Genomic DNA, 27447 nt, shown 5'->3' on the forward strand with positions numbered 1-27447 from the left:
TCCTCAACTGTACAGTCACTTTATTTATTCTGTTACTAATTTTCATTCCCCTCTTCCCCTCTATTTTGGAACCGACCCGGACTCCGTTTCACTGCCCAGTCTTCTGAAATTACATTTATTGCCAGAGTTTTCAGAGTTTTAAACAATCTGTGTTTAGTATTGCTGGTTACAAAGAGGATCCTCCGGCTTTCCCTGGGAAGCAAATTCTAGTGAAAGACATGGACATAAATGCAGTTTTCCCATTGTATCTAAGAGACCAGCTACAGACACACACAGTGACATTCAACTATCAAGCGAAGGCCAAGAATAAACTATTTTTCCTGGTTACTGATGGATAACAGTAATAGGATTATTAGTTGGTGAGACAAGCAAATACCAAACCTGTTTGACTGTTGTGCTCTAAAGGCTTTGATAGTAAAAACCAGAGCCTTGCAGGCTAAGCAAGGGTCTCATAGACAAGCAGTATGGTGAGTTTCTTTTAAGAAATACCACTTTAGGAAGTACATGTCAGAACAATATGCCTATTCCAGATTCCTACTCTGAAGAAGTAAAATGGATTAGCATGCTAATGACCACTTAGCTCAAGCCTAAATCAAAATAAAAGGTTAAATCTATGGATGAAATAAAAATGGATCATTAGAGCATCCACAAAATTTGTATCCTAATATATTACTTTTCAGACCTAACAATTGCTCTTCCAAAAATATTTCTAACACTGCCTGTCTGAAAGTTATAATACACCAGATACTTTAAGTTTTATAACAGAGACACCACTGTATCTTCAGAATAAAGTTATTTTAATGATATTATGAAATATGGAAGAGCAGACAAAAATGCCCAATAGGTTCACGTAGCAAAAATTGAGGGCGTTTTTTTTTCTGTATGAGTTCTTTTGTCTTCTCAGTTCTACATAAAATGTATCAGGCAATATGTCCAAACTTAAAGTGTAATGATCATAAAAATCACCATGGTAGCTGGAGTGGTGAGGGTGGGGAGCCATGCATTAATTTAAAATTATTGTTATTGAGATCTTTTCTGTCAGTTAAAATTTACCAGGCACTCCAACAACTCAAGTGTAGGAAGGTAAGATAAATAATAATTAGCAGTCTTTCTCTGTAGAAGCACCATCTGTGCCATGCCAGCAATCACAGGCTGTTAGAAAGAGCAGTTCATTTAGCTGCTTTGCACTTAGTGTAGCATTGGCACTGTTTGATAATGAATGCACCCCCTTTGTCTGGCAATCATGATTCATTGTATTTGTAATGTAGCGATCACAGTGGGTTTAGCCCTGCTAATTCATGTCACAGCTGCATTTCTAGATTATGCAAAGACCATATTTTTCAAATACAAACTACCACGCTCAACCCTTTTCAGTTTCTTAGATAGGGTAGATTATAATCCATATGGGAACTTGAGTGCAAGGAATTCTGAAGCAGTAAAAACAATGGCCATGTAAATCAATTAATGTAAGAAAAAAGTCCTGTTTCTAAAATATTCCTGAATTTGTTTATATATCTGCTAATTATTTTTTCTTGTTATCGCTGCAAACTGTGATCCACCAAACCAATTACAGAGTACACAAAGAGGTATATGCATCAGAAATTATTATTGGAACAGCAGTGATTTAAATTATTCTTCCTGTTTTAAAGAGTCAGCAATTGGATCACACTGCCCAGGGCTTTTTAGCTTCTCTGTATTCTGAAGAGGTAAAACTAAGTCCTTTACCACTTACAGCTCTTAAAAATACCAAAAAGAACAACCTGTCGATACCCACAACAAATGACCGAATACCAATGTGGGTAATTCAATTAATTTTGCATAACCTTGGATGGAAAGCCTGAGCTATCTCTGTTGGCCCAAAGGTTCATACAGTGCTGCAGATGTTTAGCTCAACCCTGGAAAAAGCTTAATTTCAGAAGTAAATGAATGATAATATACTTGTATATAAATAGTTATAAAATTAACATAAATTTCCAGGAGTGGATGGTGAAATATATCAGGCTATAAAAAGTTTGGGCTAAATTCAGCTCTAGTATAAAAAAGTGTATTAGGTCAAACTCTCATCTAAAACCCTGAGCTTACAAAGCATACAGATAGATGCTTGACTGGAAGAACAGTTCGTACCTGTAAAATTAAGAATGTGGTTTAGTGCTTTACTTTTAGGGGCATGCATGTTTTTATCTGTTACCAAGTAGAAATTAGTAAATAAATGGAACTGATGGAATTCTTGTTGCTGGTCCTTAGAACATTGGTTTTAATTTCTGCATAATAAACCACTTGCAGCATTAATGAACAGATGAGTCTTAGGAGGTAATTTTTATAGATTCAGCAAATCGCCTTGTGATTGATCGTGCTTTTGCTTTAAGCTGCTCGTTGATTGACAAGAAATAGCTACTTTTAATAAAGACATTTCCCAGGCTAAAACTTAACCTTGTAGGAAAACAGTTGGTCCATTATCTTGAGTACATCTTTTCTAAACTAAGTATATATAAGAGAACCATTTTCAGAAGAGTACATTAGATTCTAGATACTGCTTCTGTTCATAATTGAAGCCATGAATATTAATTCCCTGACCTGAAAATCAGCCCTTGATAATTTTTGGAGGAGGAAAATTTCATTTTATTTTTCACTGAAACCTTAAGAAAAGATGGGGGACATCAGCAATAGGTAGTCACAGTGCTGCCGGACAACTGCAGCTCCTGTTCTGTGACCTTCACCTGAACCTTACCCCATCTCTACATCCTCCTGCACTACTGAGTTCTATGTTCTTAGTCAAACAGAGCTTTTGTAGAGCAACAGCAGGAAATCTGATACTAAAAGCTATTTGTAGTCAGTATCTTTATTTCATAGAATCATAGAATAATTTAGGTTGGAAAAGACCTTTGAGACCATCAAGTCCAACTGGTAACTCCGGACTGCCAAGTCCATCACTAAACCATGTCCCTGAGCACCACATCTATGCATATTTCATTCCTTACAACCTCTAGCCATGTGATATTTTTTCCTTTCATATTTACTGCATAATATTAAGACATGTATCAATTTTTGACTGTCCAAATGTAATCAAAGGGCTTACTGACCACATCCCTGACTTGTAGAATAAAGAACTATATGCCATTCTGTCCACTGTAGAATGACAGGACCTTTTGGAATCAGTGGATAAACTACAGTGAATAGATAGAAACCAATGCAAAGCAAGTTTAAAACTATTATTGTTTACATGAATTAGTATTGTTCTTTTCCTTTTACTTTTATATCCTGTTTTGATTTTTTCCAAGCTATTTCTTTGGTTTTGACCTCATCATATCAGAGGTGTTAGGTGATGTATATTCTTTTAGATATTCTAAAACGCTAGAAAATTTTGTAAAATGAAGAACTGACATGACAGATTGGGACTTTCATCCTGCATTCACAGGATAATTAAGAAAGAAATGCAATGTTCTTTTGTTAGCATTTACTACTTATTAATACAGTGGAAATTGCACTTTCAGAATTTCTTCACTGGCAATATTTTAGAAAACAGATTATGAGCTCAGTCTCCATGTTTTACAGGGACCTCCTGGAGCAACTGGTGCTGAAGGCAGGCAAGGTGAAAAAGGTGCAAAGGTAATGCATTCAAGATTTTTTTAGGAGCATGGAAGTGTAAACTATATATAAATGAGAATTAAATTGCTTATCATGCACTGAGTGTGAAACTTATCAAAGTAATAATAGACAAACCATAGAATACAAATTAAGACCCATAGTTAGTAGCAGTACATGGTGGACTCTAACCAATGCAGGCCCAACTTAGCTCACCCCCCAGAAAAGCAAGCATATGAAGCTATCAAATCTTTTTTCAATAAACTGTCCTGTTATTGCAGTTTAACCCAAGCCGGCAACTAAGCACCACATGACTGCTCACTCACATCCCCCCTGCCCCCGGTGGAATGGTGGAGAGAATTGGAAGAATAAAAGTGAAAAAACTCATGGGTTGAGATAAAGATAGTTTAATAAGTAAAACAAAAGCCATGCACACAACCAAAGCAAAACAAGGAATTCATTCACTGCTTCCCATCAGCAGGCAGCTGTTCAGCCACCTCCAGGAAAGCAGGGCTCCATCATGCTTTACACTTACTTGTGAAGACAAAACACCATCACTCCAAATGTTCCTCCCCTTCCTTCCTTCATTTCTAAGCTTTATATGCTGAGCAAGACATCATACGGTATGGAATATCCCTTTGGCCGGTTGGCACCAACCATACCGGCTGTGCCCCCTCCCAGCTTCTTGTGTGCCCCCAGCCTACTCACTGGTGGGGTGGGGTGAGAAGCAGAAAAGGCCTGGGGTCTGTGTAAGCACTGCTCAGCAGCAACTACAACATCTCTGCATTATCAACACTGCTGCATTATCAGCACAAATCCAAAACATATCTCCCTCGTAGCTACTATGAAGAAAATTAACTCTATCCCAGCCAAAACCAACACATCTGTGCAGAACACTGGTTTAGAATCTTTTAAAAAATGGAGTGAGGAAACTTTGCTCTCACTTTGCAGCTTGTATATCCCTACAGTGCCAAGCTTAGTCAGCTCTTCCTCTCTGACTTGTTGCTTATGTTCTTTCTAGGGTGAACCTGGTGCAGAGGGGGCTCCTGGAAAAACGGGTCCAGTTGGTCCACAGGGACCTGCAGGAAAACCTGGCCCAGAGGGTCTCCGGGGCATTCCTGGCCCTGTGGTAAGTAAGTGGAGTATATAATATTATTTAAATGTTGCATTTCTTCTATATCCCGTGGTAAAGCAGACTTTATGCCTTTTCTAGGGAGAACAAGGTCTACCTGGAGCTCCAGGTCAGGATGGCCCTCCTGGGCCTTTGGTGAGTACCTTTCCTTTCAGTGCCAAAACAGAAAAAGCGCCTTTTAAAATGTACATTAAAGTGTCTGTGCATTTACAGGAAAATGAATGTACAAGTCAGTTCTTAGCACAAAGGCACTATTCTTCTGTGCTGGTATCATTTGATACGCAACTGCCTTCTAATTTTATTGCTTTACTTTAGTAACTAGCTGCGCTGAATGCTGCTGAGTTATACCAAGTAAAAAGTGGAATAAGGCAGTGTTAAACCAAATTCTTGAAATCTCCTGATGAGAATTAAAAATAAAAATAAAATTAATGACACTTACAATCAAAAAAATCTACTTCTGTCCCCACATCAGCAAAGCTTAATACCTTAAATTATTTTGTTTTCTTAGCAGTGGCAAATTTTGTAACTCCATTGATTTCAATGACTGCTAGTTGGGGAAAATATTTTTCGTAGGGTAAAAGTTTAGATCATACCTATTCCTTAGAAAAAAGTAAATCAGAAGTAGGGCCAAAAAGGGACTTCTACAAAAGAAGAAAACGTGCTAGTTTTATGAAAGTGAAGAGCTGTTGTTCATTGTGGCAGTCCTAGGAAATATGATCCATGACCAAAGTATTCAAAAGTATCTGAATGAACCAAGCTCCCAGTTTCAGGATATCTAAGACATACCACAGTTCTGTTATGTGTTAAGAATACAACTAAAGCAAGGGAAGCTTATAGATGACATATTATCAAATTATATCTTTGCTTCTATTTACATTTGTTATTTTAGTGCACTTTTTCAAACAAGCTGAAAAAACAACACTGAGTGCAAACTGCACAATATTGGTGTTCTTATTTAGCAGTATGTGCAGAAATTCAAATCTAAACTATATGTCCAGCAGGTTAATTCTAAACATGCCGAGCAAAGGTGATTCAATTAGTGGAAGTATCTCACGTACCTTGCTTTCTAAACTTGCTGAAGTAAGGTTCACCTCTGTTATCACAGCTGAGGGGCATATTGGGAATAAAAAGCTTTGAAACAAAATATAGACTGTTTTAGTTTGATGCAAAATAAACAAGTGTTACACTTTCAAGGTATTTTACAGTTTATAAGCAGTATTATCACATACTAAGCAAAATCCACTCTGTTATTTTGGCCAGAATATACAATCAGGTTACTTTAGGAGGGTAGGGCAGTAAGGGGCTATCCTCTACTTTAGGAATTATGTGGCTTTCGAAGGGGAAAAGGAATGCTGTGGGTAGGAAGTGTGAAGGAAATCCTCTGTTCCTTTTCCTGTATGGACCTAGAGGATATAAAGGATACAGGTCCTTAGGTAGCCTTAACACTGAAAGTTTTTGTGTAAGCTGAACTCAAAATTTTTTCAAGAGCATTCGTGCCTCCCCTGTGAAAACTCAGACTCTGAACATCAACTATAAATTAAATCATTCATGCTACAGTATGCAAAGAATCTCCCTTCTTTTTTTCATTTTCATATCAGACTTTTCCAGTATATAATAACTAAAGTGGAAGAAATAGGGAATTTAAACTAAAATGCTGCATAAAACAAGACTCTTACTCTAAAACAGTCTTTCACCTCCATGTGCATATGTGAGCATGAGCAACTGCCTTTTCTTTCATTGGCTGGAACACTTTCATGGGTGAAAGTATTTGGGTAACTATTTATGTTTCCAACACAACTTCTTAACCTATAAGCAAAGAGTTTCAGAGCATACATTTTTATGCCCCACACACTAGAAAGACTTTTTTCCCAATGAATAGTGATCTGGTGCATAGGTGTATCCATCAATTGCTTCTGTGTATGTAATTACAGATGGTATTATAATGGCATCTACGTAGAATTTCATTTTTCTCTGTCCCTGAGAAACAATAATGAGCAAAAAATGTACTGAGGAAACCTTACACTATAGCTCTTTGTTGCCCTTCATTTTAACATTCTAGTTTTTTCGAAAGTCTCATGGATAAACATAGTGCTTGTAAGTCAAAGGCTGGAACAATGAATGAGAAGCTGCAAGGGAAAGGACTCCCCTGTGCTAAGCCCGTAATAAAAATCTCTTCTCTCCAAAGAGTTTATGATGGGAACACCACTATAGTTTTTAAATTATGTGACAAGTTAAAAATAAAATGCATGGGGACAAATCAGGGAACTGAAAACCAATCTCCTCAGTTACAATTCTGTGCTGAGATCTAAAATCCAATGAATAATTATTCAGCAGTAATAAGCATCCCTTTCCGACATGTCAGTCACTAGAAGCCTCCAAATACATCATCAAAAGATCTCTCCTCTAACATCCAGGAGCTTAAATACTCAATTCAAATCTGAAGCTGAGTGTATTAATGAACTACATAGTCCCAAATGCACAGTCTTCCTGTCAGCTCAACAAGAACTTCTTTTAGATGCATTGCTGCAACGTAAAATTTTATTTTAGATTTTAGGAAAGTAAAGTTTATATCTAAGAGTTGCTGAGGTTAGGTCTCCCTCCTGCCCCTTCCTCCCTCCATAGTAGATTGCTATCAGGAGAAGAATAAGAAAGCAGATTTGCAGTAGAGCACAACAACTGCAGGTGAAAATGTCTGATTCTGTATTCCACACGCTTAAAAATTTCACTTTTCACTCATGAATTATGTATTTGCCTAGGCTTTTGCATCTAATGATATCCTGAAGTAGAGATGGAAAGGATATGCACTGAATAATATTTTGTACATGAAGTGTTACAGCACTTTTGAATCTGTGCCAGGTTGAAAAGGTCACTTATTACTGCTATCCATATCATAACTTCACAGATGTCCACTGCCAGCAGGAGACTAGTAGTGATGAGATACTGACTTAGTCTAGCAGCTCTGCGCCTAATGCATACACGTTCAGTGTGAGATTAATAGCCTCTGAGGAACGAAGGCCTTTTCTGTGCTTGCATATGCACGCCATGGCCTGAATTTTTCACCTCATTCTGTACAAATTACACAAAACTGGCATTGCTGTTCTTATGAACCTGAGAAGATTTCTCAGATCCCTCAAAATTATTCTAAAATTTTAAATAAGGATTAAAATATTAAAACAAAACAAAACAAAAACTGCAGAAAAAGCCAACCAAGGAGATTTTAACAAGCTTCCTATATAATCTTCTTCTGTGCCATCTATCCAGCTATATTTTTGACTATTGGTAAAATAGTATTTTTAATGAATTGCTCTTATGACCCCAGTAAAGATAAAAAAAGCACTATCAGGGGGAAGGATCTTGCGTCAAATTTCAAGAACAAGATTATTCAGTGGTTTTTGCAAATGATGTGCAGAAAGTAAGACCTATCCATGTGAACATGTTTATGCTTCACAGTGGTTTCCCAGGTAGCAAGACTGCAATGGAGTTTTCCAATAGATTCTCTAAGCATCAGTTTACATTGGAACCACCTGAAAAAAATCAGTGGTTTTGGTTGTCCCCTCCCCACACCTACCCCAGAAATACGGAAGGGCTTCTAGAATGGTTCTGTTGATCCTATGTACGTTCTTCACAGCTCTGTCTCCTGCCCCAGCATATTTCTGTTTACAGAAATCTAGCTGAATGGAGTAATGTTTAGGGACAACTGCAGATAAAACTTAGAATAAAGAGCATTTCTTACTCAGTTTCATAAAATAACATATGTCTTTACTGTGCTGCAGAAAGGATGGCTCGTAAATCCAAACTAAAAGTTGTAAGCTGCTTATATGATATGAACCATGCAACTACCTAAAAACTATCAGTTTAACACCTCTGTAAGTTAGGGGTATTATTCCTATCCAACAAATGATGAGTGGAGTCCCAAAGAGACTAAAAAAGTTCCTAAAAGTATTTAGGATTGCCCAGTCTAGTAATGCAAAACCTAAGTAATTTGTATTACTAATCGCATTTACGAAAGTGACAAAGGGCCATCAGCTTGTACATGTCAGTGAAACTAGCACATCTAGATCACATTAAGTACGCTTGCAATGTTGAGTAGAAAAGACTTGAATATTTAGAAAATACAGATTTAAATGCATTATTCATGGTCATACAGGATTTTCAGGTGGCAAGTCAAGGAAACCATAATCCCAAGACAACGCCTCAAATTCTGAAACAAAATATGAGGTAGTACTCCAACAAAAAAATATTGAGGAGAGGTTACTATAAGCAACCTGATTTATATTCTGCAAGAATCTTAATGAGCTGTAGTAAACTGGGAGAAAACAAATTAAGAGGATACTTTCCACTGTCCTATGAAAGAAAGGGTTAAAATAAGCAACTAAAATAAGGTACAGCAATTAAGGTGGAAGTAATAGTTGAAAGCGTGTAATGTAACCACAAGCAAAATCAGGCTCATCAACAAAAAAAAATTTGGTTGTGGTGATGGTTTTTTTTAATATCACTTGCTTCACTGGATGCTCTCATTGCTCTTTAAGAATTTAGGTGACCCTCTGCTTCATAGATTTCTAACCATACAACCCTTTATAGATTTCTAATTATAAATTAAATGCTACAGTATCATCATTATGCTTTTTTAAACATACATTTCAACTTCATCTTGGGTTCTAAATCACATCATCAATTACAACCATCAATGACTGAATGACTCTGACTTATACCACCTTTAATAATATTTCAGGAAAACATGATCTGTGTGTTATGTTAAAACTATTTTCACATTATTTCCCTTGATTTATTTAGGGTCCACCTGGCTTGCCTGGCCTAAAGGGAGATCCGGGTTCCAAAGGAGAGAAGGTATACGTTATTCATTGCTTGTGCCTTTGTCATTTTGACCCAGTCTAAAAGTCTCTATAAAATTAGCAGAAAGAAACACTAGGGTTTTTGTATCAGAAAGCAAGACAACTTGCCATGTCTGTCAGTCAGCTTCCCGAAGCCTTAATAGTAATTGTGAAGTTTTAAGCCACATCTGATATCCTGGCGATATATGGAAAGAAAAAGATTACTGCCTGTGTGGTAGGTAATCTACTGACCATGTGATTCTTCCTTGCAATGAAAATCCCGAAGATATTGATGTAAAGAGAACTGTTGGCTTTACAAAAACAAAGTAGAAATGAAAAGTATTCAGGATTTTTATTTTAAAACAACAAAATGTTAATATTTAACAGGTATAATATTTTCTTTTGAAATAATGGATTGAGACATCTGGGATAACATTTTCTAATGGAGTTCCAATGAGTTATTGGTTGCTTGTGTCTTAGAGAAAAAATCTGTAGGGAAAGGGACGTGAATATCATTATATCATGTGAATTTCAGTTTTTGCTTATGTGTTTAAATCAGTTGTTTATACAGCTATATTACATGTGGAAACAAATGTGCACCTCTATAATAGGCTTATAGCATCTAAATGTGAAAGTTGTTACGAAATTTGTATCCACAGACATTGTTTGTTTGTTCTAGCAGTTTCAGTAAGGACTGTTTAAAACCCCTTTCCCTGAATAAGCAGTCACAACTTGCAAATAATCTCAAAGTCTGAAAGACCAACTAGCAGCAATGAATATGCTTTCAGAATAATTTGGTTTCAGGTTAATTGTTGACTAGCAACAGTGATGACATTTGAAAGCTTCTGGGGAAGACAAATGCCATAACTCCAAACGTCCCCCCGCTTCCTTCTTCCTCCCCCAGCTGTACATGCTGAGCAAGATGTCATATGGTCTGGAATATCCTCAGCTGGGGTCAGCTGTGTCCCCTCGCAGCTTCTTGTGCACCCCCAGGCTACTCACTGGTGGGGTGGGTGAGAAGCAGAAAAGGCCTGGGCTCTGTGTCAGCGCTGCTCAGCCATAACGAAAACATGAACACTGTTTTTAGCACAAATCCAAAATACAGCCCCATACTAGCTACTGTGAGGAAAATTAACTGTATCCCAGACAAAACCAGCATAGTTTGCAGAGCACATTTACTTCATATATGTTGAGTTTTAACTGTATTTTCTTTTGTCTTATTTAGGGACATCCTGGTTTGATTGGCCTGATTGGACCTCCAGGAGAACAGGGTGAAAAGGGTGATAGGGGTCTTCCTGGCCCACAGGGATCTCCTGGAGCCAAGGGTGATGCAGTGAGTAAAACATGCTTATGTTTTCATTCAACTTCCATGCAAGCAAAGAGTACATATCCCAGTCTTTCTTTTGAGAGACAAAGTTGCCATAAACATTTAACACTCAGAGCCTCCTGCTAGAAGTTACAACTTTCCTAGGCATTGTACAAACACAGTGAACTTAAACCAGCTTAAAACAAAATCATAGTGTTTCAAAAGATGACAGAAACACATAACACAGAAGTTAGGGATAAGATAAAACTAGCAGCACCAATCTCATCATGTTTAACTGCACTACCCAAAGTAGCTTCCTTTCTCCTAGTTATGAGCCCTGTTTTAAGGCACTGTAAAGTGAGGTTTCCAAGCCAGTCTGAATGGGAGCACAGTTGTGACTGTAAGTACTGCAGTGTAGGAACAACTACAAGCAACTCAAACTGTCACTTAACATTTTAAACTTACAAACTGTTTTGGACCCTAGCAAATGGCCTAAATCAAAACTCATCAGATTTGGATGCTTATTAGGACTACTTTATTTCATATATACGTATTTTTTAATCCAGGCCAGTATGTAGAATACTTTAGTTCTGTACTTACTCTTTTATTCTTTCTTAGGGAATTTCTGGTCCTGCTGGTCCACTTGGACCCCCTGGTCCTCCTGGTTTACCTGTAAGTAATTTCATCCAGTCCTCCTGTTCAAAACACTCCCATGTTTTGTGGAATACACTTCAACTACAGTTATGTTCTTGCCCGTAGGGTCCCCAAGGTCCAAAAGGTTCCAAAGGATCCAGCGTGAGTAATTCTCCTCAATACTTTTTGTTCTTTTACTTAACTTTTGTGTACGTTGTTTTTTAACATGGTGTAGCATAGTCAACACTGCATTTCTTTCTTTGCTTTATAGGGTCCTGCTGGTCAAAAGGGTGACAGTGGGTTACCTGGTCCACCTGGTCCTCCAGTAAGTAAGAATTCTTATCTGACATTCATGCACATTACACTGACATGATGACCCTGTTTTGACAAGGGTAGAAAACCACATTTGTGAACTTGCAGATAAGAAAAATATTAATGAATGTTTGAAAATTCATTTTTCAGAAAACTCAAATCCACCAGACACAGACATTGACTGCACTAAAAAAGCCATTAGAAACTTAAAAGAAACCCAACACAAAAACTGCCACAAACAAATAAAAAAACCCTCCCTTGCAATAATTATTTAATGTGTTATACTGAAGCACAGAAAATAGAAGCATATTGGTTTCCCCCCGTTGATACTTTTCTGTTCCTACTATTTCTTTCTCATATCATAACAATCTAAAATGAAAACAGTCCACATCTGAATGAAGTGTTTCAATTTCTTGAAATGAGATATTGCTTTATAGACTGCAAGTGGAATTTTAAAGTTTTATCATAGAAAATATCCACAAGTTTACACTTGTCATAAGCTATGCCTGTGCTTGAGGGAATTGTCAGGGACAAAGAGGCAATTGCAAGTCAGTTCTGCACACTTAACTTATGTGAGGGGGCACACTCTTCCCCAAACAGCAATGGAGTGAGAAGACTTCAGAGCACAACAATGGTTTGGCCTCCTACAGTCATTTTGGTCTGCAAGTAAATCACAGCACAAAGGCATAAATCTGAAGGAAATAAGTGAAATAAATAAATACTTTGAAGAAATCCTATTCAAAGCATCTCCAAGCCACATTCTGTGGTCTTCCTCTGCGTATTTTTGCAGCTGAAAAACAAAGAGAAAAGGTAACCAGATATGTTGTTTTTCACTCAGGGTCCTCCAGGTGAGGTAATCCAGCCGCTGCCAATCCAGTCACCCAAAAAGACAAGAAGATCTCCTGATTACATGTTATCTGATGCTGGTGATAATATTCTGGATTACTCTGATGGAATGGAAGAGATCTTTGGTTCATTGAACTCACTGAAGCAAGACATTGAGCATATGAAGTATCCGATGGGCACTCAGAATAACCCAGCCCGAACTTGCAAAGACTTGCAACTCTGCCACCCAGATTTCCCAGATGGTATGTTAATATTGCATGACAAATGCAAACAAGGCTGAAGTTATGATCTGCCAAGATATTTTGACAGAATAATTAATTATTGGTAGATGGTTAACAGTTTCTCAATAAATAGTCTTATTAAATCCATTTTTGCAGGTATAAAAATTTATAAGATATAAGAGATGTTCTCTTGGTAAAAGCCAAATTCTTTGAATACTTAACCTGTTCTGGGTTTAGATTTAAAACTTTTTAAAACACTAAAAAAAATTGTTGTTTTGAAAGGTGGGCCTTGCATTTCCAGAATTATCCAGACAGGAAAAGGATGAAAGATTGATGCTAGGTATTTCAATGGAAAGTAAAATCACAAATGTCAGCATGCTGGGATAGCTAATACCTCTTTTAAAAGAAATAAGAATTATCTTTGTAGCAGTATACTTTAGCTTGGTATAACAATATAAAGTAGCATTGGTATTATATGAGATTTATTATTGATTATGCCTCTCAAAAATTTTACTATTCTTTCACCCTTAGAAACAATAATTTGTTCTACTGCATGATCACTGTTCTATATCATTCAGCTAATAGACATGCAGGTTTCTCTGATACTGTTTAATGCTACTAAGTACTAGCTTAATAAAATGCAGAGTAGTATGAACAAGACATTGTGTTCTGAAGACTTATCTTGATTTAATTATTCATCGTTTTCTTCTTTTTTTCTGAGTTTACTGCTCCAGAAAGGTTTAAATGAAAGCCAACCTTCACAGAGTCTTCATCCTTCCTTTTTTTTTTTTTTCCTATTGCAATGGATATTTTTCCTAGTTCAATGTAATATTTTTCTGCTTTCAAATGGGAGGAAAAATAGATTTTGACAGTTTAATAATATTTTATTGCTTTCACTCTAGATAGATCAAAACAGATGGTTGCCTTGAGGAGTAGTTATGCAGTGTGTGTGCTATATGAAAAGTACATATTTTACAATTCAGTACCCTCCATAATAATGAATGTTTTTTATGGAACACATTCACCTTCTTCACTTTACCAGTATTTGCCTATTATTTGGAGCCTTATTCATATAAAAGTAATCTTATTTTGGTTAAAATAAAAGTAAATGCATTCATTAAGACATAGAATTCTCCAGGGACAAGAGTTACAGGTAGGAAAGACTGTTTTCAATAAATATAGCCTGAATCAATAGAATTTTAAAATACCATAAATGCTTTGTCTATTCCCTGTATTCAGAAGACAGAACTGGTGAAAGGATTTGTCATTTGTCTTTGAAACCTCTGCTATTTGAAACTGGATTAGAACAGTAGTGTCAGAAAATCATTTGCTGTCCTGCTGTGAAACTAGCTGGAGATAAGGACCCACATCACAGAAATCACCATTATAATTAGAATGGTAGATTTTAAAAAGCCCTGATTTTTAATGGACCTTGGATTGACTGCAACTCTTTCATGCCCAGCCTTCATTAACCCAAGCATTGCAGGGCTGAATTCTCAATCATGCCAGACTGCTGAAATTATGGGAAGCCTCATGCAACTTTTAACCGTCTTTCCCACCATATCACCTAACCAAGTATTAGTTAAGGTGCTTTTATCAACTAAAGCAGCCTGAAGTTTCCCTAGTGCTGCAGCTTCATAACCCAGTAGAAAAAAACCATATTTTCTTGAGGTATATCTCTCTCAATGGAAGCTTTAGGTACTTGTGCCAGCTACAGCCTCACCAAGCCCTGTGCGGCCACCTTTTTATGGAGATAGGTATATAAATTACTCCAGATTTTGCTCTCTGACCTAAGCCATAGCTTATTTCTGCCTAAGAGTGCCTCTGCTCTGTTTTTGAGGGTGCTGCTGTCACAGGTACACATCATCCTTCTAGTTGAAATACTGAAATGGCCAAATTGTTGAGAACCACAATGTATGTTTCACACATAATGTTCTTCCTCCTCTAAACTGAGTCTCCTCAGTTCCTCCAAAACTTTAGCAGTAGCCTACAACAGAGTCATAGTTTAAAGTAAAGTTAGACAAAAACAAAAGGGCACAGATAAAAATAGACTTTGATCCTGGTGTTCTTTCATAAACAACAATAGCGGCAACAAACCACAAGGCAGAAAAGAAAGGGTTGCTTTCTCATCATCCAGATAAAATAACTTTGATACAGATTTTGGAGGACTGATAGGCAGCAGTAAAACCTGAACCTTCCAAATACCATTTCCACTATATAAGGCAAAAATTTTCTCATTTGTTTTAGGGGAATATTGGATTGATCCTAACCAGGGCTGTACTGGAGACTCCTTCAAAGTATACTGCAATTTCACAGCAGGTGGGGAAACTTGCATCTACCCAGATAAGAAATCTGAAGGAGTAAGTACCAATCTGTGTTTTCAGCTGGGTGTTGACAGATCCAACTATGTTGTTGCAGTGTTGACTGAACAGGATAATTATATTGTCACATTTTCATATATCAGTCTTTCTGGTTACACTGGAATTCACATAAATCTGAAGTGGTAAAATGGTACATAGAGGTAACTAGTAACTGTTAAATTTGTTAAATGCTGTTTGCATTTTCACTGTTTTGCTTAGTTAGGGGACCTATGCACTTGCTTGCTAACCGTTCACTCCGTTTCAGAATGCAACATAACCATGCAGCTAGTTAAAAGTGCATAATCTAGCATTTGACACATAAAACCTAAACTCTTACTGTGTTTCTCTTGTGGGTTCATATTTTCCTACACAAAGTAGATGTAAAACGCTATGTGTTAACAGTGTCATTACTCATTGTTATAAATTACCTCTGATGGGGCTTATGGTATAGAGGAGGGCTTTCTAAAAGCTTGCCTAAATGGAAAAGATCTATCAGCATCAACACCAGTAAAAACTCTAATTTAGACACTCTTCACAGGAACAATTTATTCCAGCAGTTTACCTAATCTTAACAGATGACAACAGCCTCCCTAAAACAGAACTAGCTCTCTTTATAAGCCATCACCTTGGATTCTGTTTAAAGTCACTAATCTGAAGGCATTCTATACAAAAAACCCCATCCTATTTTACAGCTTTAAAGAGGCTGAGATTTCAGAAAAAAGAACCATTCTTTACTAGCAGATGTGAAATTTGTCCTAGGTAATGTAAAATCTTCTATCTGTTAACACATTTTAAATACTTCTGTCTCTGCTGTTTTACCACACAGGTTAGAATTTCATCATGGCCAAAGGAGAATCCAGGATCTTGGTTTAGTGAATTTAAGCGAGGCAAACTTGTAAGTTGTCACTGCAACATAACAGTTGTTCATAAATCAAGTACATGTTATCAGTGATCAACAGATCCAAAGTAATTTTATAAATATTTAGATAATGAAAAAATGTTTCAAGCCCAGTCTTTTTGCCCTAAATGTTAAAGCAGCTATATAGCTTCTTGCTCCTGAACAGTAGAAGCCTGCTCTGTATTGTCCCACAATGATCCAAATGGTCACCCGCACAGCTGATGGTGAGGATCTAGCTTCTGGCAGACTACCCATCACCACTGAACCTGCCCCACTCTAGGTAACAGGAAATATACTGAGTATGCAAAGACGAGACTGTAGGCCAGCCTAACTTTATAATTAACTAAAACCAGATTTTCCAAAGAGGTTCTGCTATTTCACACTGTATGGTAGGAGTAATTCTCTGTCTTTCCCATTATAATGAAGCTAATATATGTAGTTCTTAATCCTAAATATATTGCTACAACATGAAAATCTATTTACTGAATCATAGCTTTATTGAACTTAAAACTGCCTAAAATGTTGGATGTTTTTTTTTTTTTTTTTTTTAATTAAGGATAGTTACACGGGTCTTTTGTCAACAATAATTTTGTTCTGCATTTTAACAAAGGAAACAGATAAACATACATGTAACTTTCTATATTTTCCAGCTTTCCTATTTGGATGTTGAAGGCAATTCTATTAATATGGTCCAAATGACATTCCTTAAACTACTGAGTGCCTCTGCCAAACAGAATTTCACTTACAACTGTCATCAGTCTGTAGCTTGGCATGATGCATCATCTGACAGCTATGACAAAGCACTAAGGTTCTTAGGATCGAATGATGAAGAAATGTCTTATGACAACAATCCTTACATCAAAGCTCTTCACGATGGCTGTGCAGTAAGTAGAGGTTCAGAAGAGTCTTTACAAACCCAACTTCTCAAAGTAGACAACAAATTCATTTTTTCACAGCTTTCTTCTGAGAAAAGGTTTCAAAATACTTTATTTTTAATAGACTGCCTTTTAGTAGGTTTTTAACTACAGTACACTAGTCCCTTATTTAATTTTCATATATGTACCAAAAAAACCCAACAAAAAAACAAACCAAAACCATAAGCCAAGCAACAGAAATGGGACAAACCTGGCGTGGATACAGGTTGCCAGCACCTGATTGTGTGCTGAGATTAGACTATGTGCTCTTATGAACATAGTATAAGAGAACAGAAGAAAAAAAGCATAGTAAGGGGAGGCAGCCCATCAGCAGAATATATTCATACTCAAAATCAAGGCATATGCAGACAGAATATTTAGCAAATACAGTAAAAACGTGTATGAACTAAGCCATATATATGTACCCAAACATAGTGAATTAATTGCACAGTTGATATGTGACTTGGTATTTTCTTTTCTCAATTTCTGGTAGTCAAAGCCAGGTGGAGTTTGTGGACTGTACCTTTTGGAAGCTTCTCAGGTCCACTGTAATCCCTGGAGCTGTCCAAACATGCATCAGCTCTCTAACCGCCTCTCCAGCAGGGTCTTTGTAGGCATAGCAACTGTTCTTCTTTTCAGAAACAGAATAGTTTGTACTGAACACTTTGAAACAAAGACATCAAAGGAGAAAGTGACAGTTGAAGCCTCATTAATTATTCTGGGTTTTTATATGGGAATCTTTTGAAGGCAGTTCCTGAGAAGTCAGTGACAAAGAATCAGAGACCTGAAAGTGCCAGGATACCTACCTGGGTCGGAGACAGAGATGCAGCTCAGGTAGATGCAGTGTCTCTTCCCCTCAATAATGAGATTCTAATACGTAACTGCTTCATGTCAGCCTTTCTGTATGACCTGTAGATTTATTCTGCTTTAGTTATCCACAGTGGGTGAGTGTAGAGCTCCAGAGAGAGCTAGAAGTGATTTAGGGTGTAAGTCCATCACTAAACTGAGAACTCAAACTTGGATGCTTATCTAAACTCCAAGACCCTGGCACAGCTGAAAGGGGTCACAGCAAGGTATAACAGACTATCTCAACGAAGTGCAGTCCTGCCTGATGACTAACGTGATAACTTGGCTGAATGTTATTTAGAGCAGCGAGAGCCTTTGTTAGGAAGTAATAAGGGTCTGCCTTCAAACCTGGTATCTAAATTCATCAGTTAGCAGTCCTGTCAGACTACTACACTCTTTCATGTCAAAACAACTGCTGTAATACTTTGTGAGACAGTTATAGTCTTTCTTCTTAGAAGTGGATCTTTCTTCTGTCTTTCAGAACTAATCAGTGATTATTTTTTTTTCACAAGGGAGACGTGCACTGCTATGAGAATAGTGTTATTTTTTTTATTAAATAGTATAAATGTGAACTCATCATTCTCTAAGAAACATTAAATGTCTTTCAGGTAATTTTTCATTTGTAGACCTATTTTAGTAAGTCAAAAGCTATGGGCTGATCTCTTTCTAAAATCAAAACCATTCAATGTCACGTTTTTAAAATAAAATCCTAAGAAAACATAAACTTTAGAGTTTGTAATATCTGGTGCATGAGGGGGCAATAATTTTTAAATTCTATACTTCAGAGATAACCTATGAAGATCTACAGCACATGCTTACTGCTCTAATATATAACCATGTTTGCTATTTTTTTTTTGTCTTTTTTAATAGTCGCGAAAGGGCTATGCAAAGACGGTGATCGAAATCAACACACCCAAAATAGACCAAGTGCCTATAGTTGATGTGATGATCAATGACTTTGGTGATCAGAACCAGAAGTTTGGATTTGAGGTCGGTCCTGTCTGCTTCCTTGGTTAAGCTTTAGACAAAAACAGATCAACAAAAATGTTGCACTTTGGTGCTACCAACCCACTTCATGCCACATGCAAGTTTTGAATAAGGATGGCATAGAAAATATGTCTTGCTGTGTATGTATGTCTTATCTAGAAAGTAATTGTTGCCCTTGTAGGGCCAGAATCACATGACTTAAACTTATTTTGCAAAGATGCTGTGGCACAGACAACATAGTGCTTGCTTTAGGAACACCCCCCTTTGGATTCCTTTGGTGCTGTAAAAAAAATTAACAACATGGTGCTCCTTCCATTACAACAGAATTGTTAAGAAAGTGTAATTATTCTATGTACAGTACTATACTGTTATTTCTCTGTCCATTTCCAAAACTTGCATGTGTCTCTGAATTGCATCTGGCTGTTATTTTATAATTACAAAATTACACTGTCAATACTGTGTATGTGTTCTGAAAAAATAAAGCTGTAATTGCCAGTGAAGCCAATTCAAATTTCAGATTAATAATAAAATCCCTTTGTATATATTGTTGTTGAAGAGCTTTGTTATTTGAAGTCGCCAACAAAACTTAAGGTGGCAAAACTGGAAGATCTTGAGCAGCACACTCAAACAACTATTTTCTGCTGATATCACTTGTGATTATGAATTTCAATAATGAAAGCATCTTCAAAGGTGCTGTGTTCCATGGTGCTATACCTCAGACCTTTTATTTTCTTTTCTAATTCCATAATTTCATAAGATACCTGTATATATCTAAAATAAACAAGTTTATATTTTTGGGTGGGGAAAATATGTAAGAAAAAAACCAACTTCTGTGTAAGAGATCTGTTAAAATCTGTGAAGTAAATTAGTCATATAGTTTTCCTTTTTTTTTTTTTTTTTCTTCAATCTCATCATTTGTTTCCATTGTGTTTATTTGGTCTGCATAAATATTAAAACTGGATTCTAAAGTTATTTATGGATTTTTGCAGTGTTTACTTAGATTTTTATGTAAGCAATGATGGATGTTTGCTTCCTGAACTGGATACTAAAAGTTCCACAGAATGGTCCTATACGTTATTTGCCCATCCCATTAATATGAATTATTTTTATTTTTTCCTGTTATTTCACCTGAAGGCCAGGGATGCAATATGTCTAGGTCATGTGATTCTCCATAGTTGCTAAGCAACATACGAGGGGACTGCTTCCTGCAGAGCTGTCTTTGACCCAAACTGTTACAATTTGCTATTCAAATCTCAGAAAAAAAAAATAAAAAATAAAGAGTTTGTTTGGCCTTCCCTCTGAACATTTTATTCAGATAGTTGGAAGTAGAAATTACATTTTAGCTTTACAACACAAATCCTTTTGTAATTATTTTTCATAATATATGTAAGACTTGAAAAGAAATGTTTGTTTCTATTTCTTAAAAATTGTTAAATTAAATAGTATTAGTTTCTGCTGGCTCATTTCCAACTGGTATTTTCTTATGCACGTTTATACATGTAAAAGTGAGATTTCAAAAGTCAACTTCTTGCTGTTCATGTTTTCTTTTATTTTTGAACCAAAGTCTGTAACTGTCACCTCAAAGAGGAAAATACAAATTTTATTAATAAAATCAAGTCTTGTCTACCTGGATTGGTCATTGTCTTTTTTTCAATGTCCAAATCTCACCCACTTCACTCTGCTTCCAGACCATGTAGACTCAAAAAAAAAAAGTAATCTTACCACATGTCCTGGCAAGCACTGGGAAAAGAAGTGTTAATCGAAAAGAAGCTGATCTAGCCACCAGCGATATGCAGCAAGGCTGACAAGTTCGCATTTCATTTGAATGGATTTGTAGCTGCATCAGTCCACATAATACTATCAAACACAAGATAGGAACCTGATATTCTTTCCCCAGCCACCCTCTTACAACCTACAATGTCTTAAGTGCTTCACAGTCTCATGCTTATCCTTGTAGAATCCCATAAAGTCAGTAAATGACCCTATTTATTGATGTGAAATGGATGAAAAGAACTAGAAACTACTAGAATACAAAATTTCCAGTACCTTGTTTTAATGTATCCTTCTTTCAGGTAGTAGTGGAACCAGAACTGGTGAGGGATCCAAGCTAGAGACATCACATATGTCACCTGGGACCTCCTCTAGAAACGTTTTATTTCTTTTTAATCTGATAACTGTTCTTTATGAAGTCTGGTTATGTCCACAATAGCTGTGAAGGCAGCTTCAGTAAGTTTGGCAGAGGAGCAGGCACTTCCTGCTGCTCAAGCGGGCTAGGTTAAGTTAGGTGCTGAGCTGTTTCAGCCCATCTGAAATAAACCACCACTTATGACTCAGGTTCTTTAGGGCAACTTGGGTAAAAAAAATAAAGACTGTTGTGATTTGGCAGTCAGGATTAGGCTGCAGTAGAACACTGTTTCTAAGGGTGCAATGATGTATGCAAGAAGCTAAACCAACCCATCTCACTACTGCTAGTTACTCTAACTCCTTTGTCCATTCTGTTTCAATATACTGTTCCTGTTCTCTCCTAGTTTTTGCTTGAAGGGGAAAAATTGCCATTATATATTTCCGCTTTCAAGCAAAAATTATGCTATTTATTTTTCTCTCAACAGAAGTCTCATATTAGGAGTGCTTTAAAAAAACACCAACAAACAAAAAGAGAACTATTCAGAACAGAAAGAAATTTCACAGCAAAACTCACACATTGGTCTTTCTGTGAAATAAACTTCAGATTCTGCAGCCAAATCCTAGTAGCCCTAAAAAACATAAAACCTCAGATTTATCATATACTATTATAAAAAAAGAAAATAACCACTCCAGAACTATGCAAGCTAAATTCCTTACTCAACCAAGCCTACAAGAAGAAAAAGAACAATAATATTTTTCATATAAAAATTACAAACCTATGTAATCATAAAAAGATTGCAATGGCTTATGGCTTCTGGACATTAGAAACTGACAGAACTTTGATGTTCTGTGATCTTGAGGTTTCACCCTACCTCAGGGCAGACCGGGCAGTTTTTCTGGAAAGTTTGCTTTGAGCCTCCCCCTAAATGGAGAAAAGCCATACTGGAGTTGGTATATGGTTTCTGGACTGCAAATACAGATGCTGCTGTTATGTTGCATGGAAATGGAGTTAGCAGGCACACAGCAAACACAAGCCAACAAATACTACAGATTGAGGCAATGTTCTGTCTGGAATAACACCAACATACAATAGAGATTTAAATTATAAGCTACGCCTCTAAAGGTATAAACTGTCCTGTCTGTAGACATATTTTCTTCTCTCTCTCACTCGCCTTTCCTCTTTCTAACACATCATAGGGCAACACCAACTCATCATGATTGGCACATCTCTTGGAAAACTTCCTAACATGTAATGAAGATTTTTTTTTTTTTCAGTCCAAGTGTACAGTCATTATGGCTAACATCAACAGTCGCCTTGTGACACAAAAAAGCTACCATCCGTTTCCAAAAATAAGCACAGTTACTTGCTTAAGATTCTTCCCCTTGGCAACAAGTTTGTTAATTTTAAGATGAAGCTTCACACGCTAGTGACCAGTAGGAGATGCCTTAATAGCAATTGATTTTCTATTACAAGCATACTTATTTTTGTGTGAATGGATAACTTCTATTGTACATGCACCAAAAATAACTTGAAAATTACAAAGACAGGATATTAAATGTCAAGTCTATTATATTTACCTGGAAAGATGTCTTATTTGTGTTCCTTTTTTAAGCACAGAAATTATCAAAGAGGCTCATTGTTAATGTCGTGGAAAGCAATGCCAAGATGATTGCAAAGGAACAGACTGCTCTAAAGATATTTATTCACTTTGTTTTCAATAAGGACATCAAAGATGATTACAGTGAGGAAGGCTGCGAGCATACATATACTCGGACATGCTTCTCTAGCCAAAATTTGGCTTAGTTTTTTCTCATTTATGTGAATGAAGGCTCTGTTCTAATGAGAGAGGATGGAGCCAAAGCCTACAATGCTACCATGGCCGTGCTTTGTGCAGGTTCTCTCAGGAGCTTTGCCAGACCTTGACTGTGTTTCCAGTTCCTCAAGGGTGGAGAAGTGATCTCCGTCAAAACATATCTAACTTCAGTAAGACAGACAGGAGTTGTCAGGAATTCAGCAGCAAGACTGGCAACCAAATGTCTTTCCTATGGCTGGGTATGATCCAGGAAATTATTTTTTTTAACATCAAAATGACATTGCAGCTAAATCTTGGTGAAGCATAAAAGAACTCCAGCTTGCACAGTGATTGAAGTGCAGATTAAAATTAAAATGCAGTCCATCCAATATGCTATCATGACATTATATACTACTAAAGCATAATTTATATGAATAGGGGATGACCAAGGGCCCGGTCAGCAGGTTATGATAAAATCCACAAATAAGAAGTCAATGCATCTGTTTTCTCTTCCCTTTCTTGATGATGCCAGCTGTTTCTGTTCAAGTCTAGAGTTTACTCTCCAGGAAAAACCTTGAGTCCGTTATCTGATTTTCTTTCATCATCATTAAGTAATTTGCATTTTGGTGGATGATGCTGACTACTTGTTTGCCTTTCAATGTCTAGTATACATTTTATGAGCTATTACAATCTAATAGTAGCAGTATTTTTCAATTTCCTGATTGTCAGCCATTCTATACCCAAGTGACTAACATTATTGCTTTTCCTCATACTCAGCTGGTATTTTCAGAGAAACATAAGGTTCAGCAAAAGTAATTACTCAACCAACCTCCTCCATGATTTTAAAACAAAAAACATCTGCCACAAACAGCATCAATAAGCCCTCAACAGATAACAAGAAAATGGAAAATTAATCACTTTCCAAATGATACAGTAAGCAGAATAGCTGATGGAACATTTATCATCATTTCTCCTGTGTCCATTAAAGAAGATTGGCTGTAAGTACCTGTCAGAGTTCTTTCACAGCTTGCAAAGCCATCCTAATTTTGTGCTCTAGCTTTCACTTTATGCCTTAAATGGTGGTCAGTAAAATTATTTGCAAGAAGAAAACCAGACTGATTCTTCTGTAGCCCCACAAGTTCTGCAAACTGTATCTTCTGCTGTATTTTCACTAGAGTAAGGATGTAACAAGTAATTAGAAGAAGCTTTCCAAGTATACAGGGCTGAGACAACAAGGCTGCTCAGAGTCATGAGGTCATCCTAAGGACCAGAAATTAATACAAAAGCCTCCTACCCAGTTAGCATCTCACTCCGAAATGTCTCATAGCCAGAGATCTTGAAAATGGCCACAGCACACTATGTGCTGTGACAACAGAGGCCATAGGGTTGTGTGGCCTGCAGAGGGTCAGCCTGCAAGCTCTGGAGTTCCCTAGCACAGGTAAAAAGTAAACACGGCTAGAGCAGAGCCATAAACCAGAGTTTTTAAATGGAAAATATTAACTAAATGTTGAAATTGTGAACTGAACTCCGGAAGTGACTAACAGAGAACAGCAACAGTCCAGTACAATTAGCGTTTCTGAAACAGAGATAGTAATTTCTTATTTGTTGGTTTACTCAGACTCTTACACAGAAAGCCCAGTGAAGTCAGGTAGAGTATCATCACCAGCCCAAATAACTTCTAGAGCAGGCACTGTTCATTACAGCACGTAGAGTATGTTAAGTGAATAACAGCTGAAGAGATTTAGAATGGTTATTGTTATTGACATAAAAGCTCCTTTCTATCAAATATTAACAAAAAAACCAGGTAAGGTTTGATATTCTATTCATATAGTCTCTTGAGCGTATGCTTCTTTTTTATTAGAATATCATCTCCATGGCAGCTCAGGAAAAAGTAGCTCTGCTTTGCGGTCCTATTGCCCAAATTGGCTCAGAAGATAACGCAGCACAATGTGAAGGCTCAGGCTCTGGAGAGTGCATAAATATATAATCTTCATAGCATTCACTATTCAGTAGCTTTCTGATTTGGATGGATATGGATCACTTATCCCTTTGTTATTTCTCAGAAGGATTTTAGAAATATCCACTATGCTCTAGGCCTGTAGACTTGCTCAATGCAGATATTAAGATCAAAGCTGTTTACTGCCAGAAAGAGCCAAAACCGGAATTTTAATTTGTCAAAAATTTCCACAGCACTCCCATTTCTGAAGAGAACAAAGTATGTTTCACCTGCCCACCTCTCCCCTCTTTTTAATTGTGATGTTTCCATTTGAAATTATAAGGTGGTTTTCTCCAAACTGACTGAAAATATGTGATTGGTAGGAGGAAGTCCACTGGTACCCACACTGGGGTTGTTTTCCCCTATGCTGGGGACAGGAGCCAAGTACAATACTGAAGCTGAATAAAGGCATCTGTATAAAGGGCACAGTAAAACCAAGGAGAAACAGTTCTCTGTACAACGGAATGGAGGAAAATGTAGGGAAAGAAAGGAAATAAGGAAGCAGCGGGGAAATAATGGGAAAAGGATGATGGGAGCTGAACTTGGCTCCCTCCTTTCCTCATCCAAAGGCAGAAGGGTGAGAGAGAAATCTTTATCACCCAGTCTGGGAGCATCCCATCCGATTGCTGGTATTCGGTAACAGTCAAGGTTTGCTTCTCAGTCATTGCAAAGGGGTATGGGGTGGGGGGTGGGGGTGGGGGGTGCACCCACCCCCTAGTTAGGAGGCAGCAGCAAAACTGGTTTATAAAAAACTACAGTCTAGTAGCCAAGACTGCAGGCCTCTGTGGGAAACACAGTGCCACTAATACCTGCAGTACTGGCTGCAGCCAGGTCCCTGGTCTCTTGTTCTCCCACCCCTCCCTTCACACGAGCACCTCTGTCTTAGACATTCTGAATTTTCTTCCTCTGCAGGAGCTCTATTCTCCTGGAGCAGCCTCATTTTATTGTGGGACTAATAAGTATAGGACATCTGAAAAGGGGGACAAGAGACTTAACATTTAAGGTCAGGTACTTGAAGGAGGGAAAAAGGATGATGGTGGAGGATGAGCAACCTTGGAAATCAATATACAGCCACACTAACAGGCTGCCAGGCTCACAAAACATAAAGCTTGCCTGGGCCATCCAGACTAGGAACAGGGCTGCTCAGTTTCTGCATCCTTTTCCTACCGCAAAGAAACATCTAGGTCAGACAGCACTGCAGCCTTCCTACTGACTGTCTCTGCAACAAAAGTCAGATGAAAACAATCAGCTCACGTTGATGACGGCACAGAATATCCCTCTGCCTATTAAAACTGGTCTATTTAATTTTCTAAACACATTAACCTCAAAACAAAGACATAATATCTTGAGGAACCACATTTGAACTAGTGTCACATCTTTCCATGGAGAAAAGCAATAAAATTAAAAAAAAAATATTTTTTTTTAAAAAAGGGACAGTACACATGAACTGATGATATCTGAAAATTTTCCAGATTAAATGATTCTTGACTATTTCAAGACATTATGTAGTTTTGCATGTGTGCATTCATTTCTCATGTTTTGCATAATCTTTCTGATGACTGTATGCACAAATGTACCATGTAGAAACAGCAGCCAGGCAGTGTGATTACTCATTAAATTTAATGAGTGGGTTAGAATTATGTACTATAAAACTATGATGAAAGTGAAATCACAATTTTGAAAGCCAACTAAGGGCTGAAACATATGCAAGCACAGTTAGTTAACACTCTCTTAATATGCACAACGATAAATACTTCATATAGATATACAGCAAATTTGGATTCACATTACCCAAGTGGAACTCAGCTGTGATGGTGTATGAAATGATACATTTAAATCTAATGAGACGCATAACTCAGAGGACGCAAAACCAACAAAATACTTGACGGCTCTCTTGCCACACTGGGGTATTTCCATGACATGTGTAGCGACGGACAGGCAGCATGCAGCCCTTGCTGTGCAAACACGCCAAAGGGTGACGCCGGCTTTCAGCCCCCGGGGACTAGCGGCGGGCAGGGCTGTGAGCACGGCGAGGGAGGATGGCAAAGGAAGGGAAAGATGACCAAGCACGGCTGAGGAAACAATTGCCCCAAAGCCCTCCTTCAACAGTGAGGACACTCATTCGGATGGCTTTTGTGAACAAAACTTCCACCCCTGCTACGGAGGGCGTTTGGGCTGAAAGCGGGAGCGAGGGTTCGCTGTGGGCCGCCTGGGCTGAGCCCCGGCGGGAGGGGAGGAGCAGCACCAGGGCTGGCCGCCGGGGCTGGCTCGCAGCCGGCAGAGCCGCACGGTGAGCCCGCGGCTGAGGGAACGAGCAGCCCGAAACGGCGGGGGCGAAACGCCCGCGGAGCGCCCGGAACCCAACCGCCGGCCGCGTCCAGCCTGCGCGGCCGCGGGGAGCGCGGGTCCCGCAGCGCCGGCCCGGCCCGCCAGCCGCGCGCGGGGAGCCGTTAGCAGGCGCGCGGGGAGCCGTTAGCCGGCGCGCGGGGGGGCCGTTAGCCGGCGCGCGGGGGGGCAGCACCTGTCGGTCCGTCGCGTTTCCCGCCGCTTCACGAGAGGAGGCTGCGCCTCAGCTTAGGGGTGACGGCTCCGAGCGTGTAAGGTAACGAGAGAGAGAGATGTGCCTCCGTGTATCTCTAGCCACAGATTCCTATTTTAAATCAGT

The 27447-nt window shown here is 38.0% G+C and overlaps 1 protein-coding gene and 1 long non-coding RNA gene across 6 annotated transcripts in view; both read left to right on the forward strand.

The window, feature by feature from the left end:
• Window positions 1–20501, forward strand: part of COL11A1 (collagen type XI alpha 1 chain) — a 160741-nt gene extending 140240 nt beyond the window's left edge. For all 5 annotated transcript variants that reach the window (XM_040610990.1, XM_040610993.1, XM_040610992.1 and 2 more), the window contains 13 exons: window positions 3553–3606; window positions 4604–4711; window positions 4796–4849; window positions 9509–9562; window positions 10772–10879; window positions 11471–11524; window positions 11612–11647; window positions 11757–11810; window positions 12636–12885; window positions 15112–15224; window positions 16051–16119; window positions 16773–17006; window positions 18753–20501. In XM_040610990.1, the coding sequence (XP_040466924.1) occupies window positions 3553–3606; window positions 4604–4711; window positions 4796–4849; window positions 9509–9562; window positions 10772–10879; window positions 11471–11524; window positions 11612–11647; window positions 11757–11810; window positions 12636–12885; window positions 15112–15224; window positions 16051–16119; window positions 16773–17006; window positions 18753–18899 (1335 nt within the window). In that variant the 3' untranslated portion in view covers window positions 18900–20501. The remainder of the gene's footprint in view (window positions 1–3552; window positions 3607–4603; window positions 4712–4795; window positions 4850–9508; window positions 9563–10771; window positions 10880–11470; window positions 11525–11611; window positions 11648–11756; window positions 11811–12635; window positions 12886–15111; window positions 15225–16050; window positions 16120–16772; window positions 17007–18752) is intronic.
• A 6605-nt stretch (window positions 20502–27106) lies between these two features.
• The window catches only part of LOC121095937, a 148650-nt gene continuing 148309 nt past the window's right edge, over window positions 27107–27447 (forward strand). The window contains exon 1 of the long non-coding RNA XR_005830264.1: window positions 27107–27384. This is a non-coding gene — a long non-coding RNA (uncharacterized LOC121095937). The remainder of the gene's footprint in view (window positions 27385–27447) is intronic.

This window comes from Falco naumanni, chromosome 11 (genome assembly GCF_017639655.2).
Source record: "Falco naumanni isolate bFalNau1 chromosome 11, bFalNau1.pat, whole genome shotgun sequence".
In the NCBI taxonomy this organism is placed as follows: Eukaryota; Metazoa; Chordata; class Aves; order Falconiformes; family Falconidae; genus Falco; species Falco naumanni.